Source organism: Bubalus kerabau, chromosome 9 (assembly GCF_029407905.1).
Source record: "Bubalus kerabau isolate K-KA32 ecotype Philippines breed swamp buffalo chromosome 9, PCC_UOA_SB_1v2, whole genome shotgun sequence".
Taxonomy (NCBI): Eukaryota; Metazoa; Chordata; class Mammalia; order Artiodactyla; family Bovidae; genus Bubalus; species Bubalus kerabau.
In genome coordinates, this window is record NC_073632.1 from 102,212,666 (window position 1) to 102,218,665 (window position 6,000).

At 44.8% G+C, this 6,000-nt stretch overlaps 1 protein-coding gene across 3 annotated transcripts in view; it reads right to left on the reverse strand.

The window, feature by feature from the left end:
- The window catches only part of TMEM242 (transmembrane protein 242), a 41,438-nt gene extending 38,512 nt beyond the window's left edge, over positions 1-2,926 (reverse strand). The window contains exons 1-2 of one of the 3 annotated variants that reach the window (XM_055536070.1): positions 2,768-2,919; positions 2,139-2,239 (exon numbers count right to left, since the gene is read on the reverse strand). In XM_055536070.1, the coding sequence (XP_055392045.1) occupies positions 2,139-2,239; positions 2,768-2,855 (189 nt within the window). In that variant the 5' untranslated portion in view covers positions 2,856-2,919. Of the gene's footprint in view, positions 1-2,138; positions 2,240-2,767 lie in introns of all 3 variants that reach the window. The other 2 variants (XM_055536071.1, XM_055536069.1) reach the window with 2 other exon arrangements.
- Positions 2,927-6,000: the final 3,074 nt, after the last annotated feature.

Here is a 6,000-nt window from a genome sequence, read left to right on the forward strand (position 1 = left end):
AGAGAAGGTTCATTTTGTTCATTTTGAAGAAATGTCTACCTACTTCTGAATAACTATAGTTTGTCAGTTGCTCTTTCAAGTGAAAACAATATATCATGAAAAAAAAGTGGCTAGTTCAGACTGTAACTCAATCACACAAGTGCTTTATCTTGAGAAAAACATATGACTTTGGTATAATGCAAAGTGCTTTATGTGTACTTTCCATTTCTTCACACAGACCTTACAAAGAGGTTATGTTCAAGGGTCAAGATATTAAAAATAATTTTACTGCTTCAACAAGGATATTCTTCTGCAAAGATGGCATTAACCACAGGTGCGCAGAAAGGAAGCCCACACTGCCCGCCAGTACACCCGGGGCCGCTGCCTCAACTACAGCACGGCACAGCACTTCTATCCTTTACTGCTTCTGTACCATGGGCGCAAGTGTCTTAGCAGGACCACAACAGTAACTGACTTTACAGACCCCCCACAGGGTCTCAAGAATCCCCAGGCTGCTGTGGGCCTCAGTTTGAAAATCACTGTGTTAGATCCTAAAGGCCATATCAAGGTATTTGATATCAAAGGTATCAAATCTTAGAACTGCAAAATAGAATGCAAAGTTGTGAACGTGTGTTGTTTTTTTTTTGAGAGAGAGAATTGCTAGCTTTCATCAGATTCTCAAAAGATCTGTGAACTAAAGGTTATCATGTTAACTTGGATTTAGAAATCAACCAAAATTCCACTATTAAAGCATCATTATCACTCAGGTTTCACTGATTTCTGCCTCAAGATACATATTTCTGCTCGGAAAATATTCTGTAACATAGGGAGGAAATGACCATGAAGTTCCTAACAGTGATTTGGAAAACTCCCTATGAACCCTGAGAATATTCAGAGGAGAAACCAAATGCACTTATAATGTGGTCTCCCACCATTCTTAGGGCTTAAATATAATTATAAGATTATTAAAGATAAATACAAATCAAAAAGGAATTCAACTGGTTTATGATTTTTCACATAGCACTTTTTCCAAAGAAAATATCAAATTGTAATTATATTGTTACTTGTGTGATTATTTATATAACATCTGTCTCCCACACCAGACCTAGCTTCCTGAGGGGTACATGTCCTGTTCATTTTTGTATCTCTTATACCTAGCTAGCACAGTGCCTGCACATAAAAGATCCCAAATAAACATTTATTTTATTTATTAAACATTTAAATTTATTGAAGAAATAAGTTAATGGATAAATAAACCATAAGATGTAGGTAGGGTAGAGACAGGACAATGCAGAAAAACAACCACAATGGGAAGAAAATTACTCAACTTGTCCATGACAGGTGACTGCTCAAATTTGCTCATGGAATTAGGGTTTTCTGCCCTCAGTTGGTTATATTCATTCAACCAAAATTTATTGAACACATACTATGGGCTAAGGGCTTCCCTGGTGGCTCAGTGGTAAAGAATCCACCTGCCAACGCAGAAGTGGGTTCGATCCCTGGGCAGGGCAGATCTGTGAAGGAAGAAATGGCAATGCACTCTAGTATTCTTGCCTGGGAAATCCAATGGATAGAGGAGCCTGATGGGCTACAGTCCACGGGGTGGCAAAAGAGTTGCACACAACGTAAGTGACTAAACAACAACAACTACGTGCCAGACAATTTTCTAGGGAGCGGGGCTGCTGTACTGCACAGACGTGCATGGTTTCCAGGTTCAAAGAGCTGGCCTGTTTTTCATCTATACCAAGATGCACTATATTTCAACATTTTAACATCTCTGAGCCAGAAATGGCTACTGTAGTGCTGTCTCAAGAATTTAATTGGCACTTTTTTGGGTGTGTGTGCTACATACAATATGGGGCCTCTTACAACCGAGAACAATTTACCTAGATTTAGCTTTAAGGTCATGTTGTGAATAGGAAATGTATTGGACGAGCTTTCAAAGTCTTGTTCTGCTAACAGTTTAAAAAGCACATAATTACTTCTTTTAAATGAAAATAAAGACAGTTGATTAATCTGTACTCTTCTTGAATCTATGAAGTCCACACTGGTTAACTTCTTAGAGTAATACGAAAGGCCATCAACAGATTCTATTCAAAACAGCTGCCACTAATTTGTAAACAGTAATTGTGCTACCAACGGATTTTTATGTCACAAACCTTATTGAACCACTCAGGACTTTTCTTTTTAGCCAAAGACAATGTTGTGGCAAATCCAGCTAGCATTCCTGCTGCAGCAACAGAACCCAGGAAAATTCCACCTGTCAAGAGTTTTGGAGGAAGGAAATAGAGGGTGGGGAGAAGGAAGAAAAAACAAAAAAACCCTTTAGTTAAAAAGATGGACACAAGTAAGTTTCAGATACTATTTAAAAATCAATTTCGAAATTCGAGAAACGATAGCTAAGAAGCTCCTGGCAAAGGTAAATGATAGCGGCTGTGAAACCTGCGTGGCCGCACGACCCCTGGTTCCTGAGGCCATTCTAGTTTAAGTGTCCCAAGAGCACAGAATAGGCACAGGGTCTATTACCCTCTTTCTCCCGAGGACGAAAAAAGAGACACTGGGAGTTAGAAAGGGGAGGTGCTGTGGGCGGGGGTGAGACATGAGAGAAACTGCAGAGGGAACGGGGTAAATGCAGCCTATACAGAACACCTCGCGGGACCAGTCCACTAAACTCAGGGCACTCAAACCAAGGTCTCCCCCGGTAGCGTGTGCGTGGGAACGCCCGCTCCAGCGCAGGCTAGCGCCCCGGGTGAGCCTGACCTGACACCTGCACCTCGCCACACCACACCTTTAACCAGGAAAAGCCGGTCATCGGCAGACACCGAGGCCTCCGGCCGAGAGGACGGTTCAGCAGGCCCCGCGTCCCCCGCCTCCATGTTTCTGAGCTTTCGCTAGTGTGTCCGCCGCCAACTGGACCCGGGTAGAAACGAGCGCGAGATCGAAGAGAAAGGTTCCGCTGCCACCTGCCTTTGTGCAACCCGAATACCGGTCCGGAGAACGACCTCTGCAGGCAAACCTTCTCTGCTGCCCTCGGGGCCCGGGCGGAGAAGATGCTGTAGCTTGCACCCTGGGGGGCAGTGTCTTCCACGACTGTCTAACCCGGGAGGATCATTTGCCCGCTCCAAGGTGATGATCGCTGCACTTCAATACTGTACCTACTTGAAACACTGCTCGGCTCTAACTCTAGGAGGCAGTGAGGGGTCGCAGATTGCGCCAGGAGCCTAGTCTCAGCCTGGTTAGAGACCCCGCAACTCGGTTTCGCGATCGGCTTCACACTGTGTCCAGGGAGTTGGCTCAGTCTTTCCTCCGTACTTTGCTGGGAAATTTCGTAACCGTAAAGCTGTCACTTTAGATGTAAGTGACAGGGTGAATATATGCTTTCATTTCTTTGGGGGAAATACCTAGAGGTGGAATTGCTGAGTCAGAGAACAGACATATACTTAGTTTTATAAGAACTGACTCATTTGAAAAGACCCTGATGCTGGGAAAGGTTGAGGGCAGGAGGAGAAGGGGACGACAGAGGATGAGATGGTTGGATGGCATCAACGACTCAATGGACATGAGTTTGAATAAACTCCGGGAGTTGGGGATGGACTGGGAGGCCTGGCGTGTTGCAGTCCATGGGGTTGCAAAGAGTCGGACATGGCTGAGCAACTGAACTGACAGGTTTTATGCTTGTAAGACTGCCAGCCAGCCAGGTAGTGATGCGCTTCCTACCCCCAAGTTTTGATTGATCGGCCGTCCGAGGGGATTGGATGCTAACTGAAGTGAATGGCATAACCCCTGCGGGGAGAGCAAAGGACCACCCTAAGGAGTTGCTAACTCTGAACTTCAAGGCAGCCCTAGAACGCTCACCATCTGCGGCCAGCAGACAGACCTGATCTTCAGACTCCGGGGCTCGTTTGCAGACACTGGTGGATTCATTAAATGGCCACTGAGAGGAGGAAGCTGGTAGCCATAGAAAATCTTTTCAACCTCTCAAACACAGACACCTGACATCATCCTTGGAAAAATGAGGCAATCTGTCATTCCTGTTAGTTCCGAGCAACAACAAAAGCCATGAACTTCTTGAGGATGGGAATGGAGATCTCTGTTCATTTTTACATGAGTAAGGGAATGCATCAGTTAAAATGCAACTAATAGCCCAAACTTGGGCTTAGGTCCTCAATCGCTTCTAAGCTCTGTGAACTTGATTGAGTCTCAGGTACCTCAGTTTCCCCACCTGCAAAATACAGAAACCGATATTACCCACCTCACAGTATTGCTGTAAGAATTAGATGAAGCAAGGTAAGTAAAGTGCCTGGCCCAGACACTCAGTATATCTCAGGTCTAGTTATTATCCCCCTCAATTCCAGTAGCTGTTTGCAGCATTGATGCCCAGGTCCTATCACTGAAGATGGCGGCTCTGAAGGTCCAAGCAGGAGAGATTACAAGCTCAACAGGGCTTCTGACAACAAGCCAGGTTGAGCACTCCTGCTCTGTTTAAGTTTCTGACTGGGAGAAATCTCAAAGAATTTAAACTTTGGATTCTTTGGAAGCACAGCGTCAGCATCTGAAAGAGCTCTTTAAGTTGGCAAATGCTAAGCTAATTTGTTTAAGGTCAAAAACTCTGGGATTGGGAACTAGCAATTGGCTGTCAACAAACCCACACAGAAGAAGGGCTTCCCTTATACACAGTGACCATAGCAGCTACTAATAACATTTATTTAGTGTTTTCTGTGCCTCTGACATTGCCCGAAGTGCCTCAAATGAATTATCTCATTTGATCTTCTCCATTGTGGACCCCCCCAAAAATATTGCCTGCTGTTTCAGTAAACAAAGAATATTGCCCTCCATCCAGCCATCAGCCACTGCAGCTGCCCCAGCGGTGCACCCTGAGGTGAATTCGGATGGAGAAAAACAGGATACTAGCCCAAGATACTTAAGGTGCATATCAAAGAGATGATTTCAATGAGCCAGTCTCTTGCATCTTCTCATACAAAGAAAAGCACTAAAATCAACTTGAGATGTCTTGTTTTTTGTGATTACCAAAAGCGCCTCAATATCCTGGCTCCTCCCTTACTTCTTTTGTAACAGTTCCTCAGAGCTATCTAAAAGGCTGACTTCCAGGCTATTTAGTCCTCAGTAAGGTCCTTAAGAGAAGGCAATAGCAACCCACTCCAGTACTCTTGCCTGGAAAATCCCATGGACAGAGGAGCCTGGTAGGCTGCAGTCCATGGGGTCACTAAGAGTCAGACATGACTGAGCGACTTCACTTTCACTTTTCACTTTCATGCATTGGAGGAGGAAATGGCAACCCACTCCAGTGTTCTTGCCTGGAGAATCCCAGGGACGGCGGGGCCTGGTGGGCTGCCATCTATGGGGTCGCACAGAGTTGAACACGACTGAAGCGACTTAGCAGCAGCAGTAGCAGCAAGGTCCTTAAGACATAATTCAACTTTTCGGTTGTGTGTTTTCAGTCAACACCATAAACTTTGAAAAACTAACTTGCTCAACACATATAGCTGTTAAGCGGCAGAGCCAGGATTTTAAAGCAGCCCCATCAAGTCTTTATCCACTGCCGAGGGGCCCTCAAGCTTGAGGTTGATAACTGGAAGCACCTGGAAGGGCTTGCTGGACTGTACTCAGTCGCTCAGTTGCATTGGACTCTTTGCGACCCCATGGAATGTAGCCCACCAGGTTCCTCTGTCCATGGAATTTTACCAGGCAAGAATACTGGAACAGGCTGTCATTTCTGCATTAGGAGATCTTCCTAATCTAGGGATTTTCAAACCTGCGTCTCTTTCATCTCTTGCATTGGCAGGTGGATTCTTCACCACTAGCCTCACCTAGGAAGCCCTATCTCTGCCTTACTCACAGTTCACATCTTTAAAATCCATATGAACAGACCATTGAACAGTACTGAAATTGATTCAGAAATTTTAAAACTCCCAACAAACAAAAATGCAGGACTGCTTTAACACTTGAAATTCTCTTCTCGCAAGACTAGAGAGGAAAAATGCTGGTTCCTCAACTCTCCCC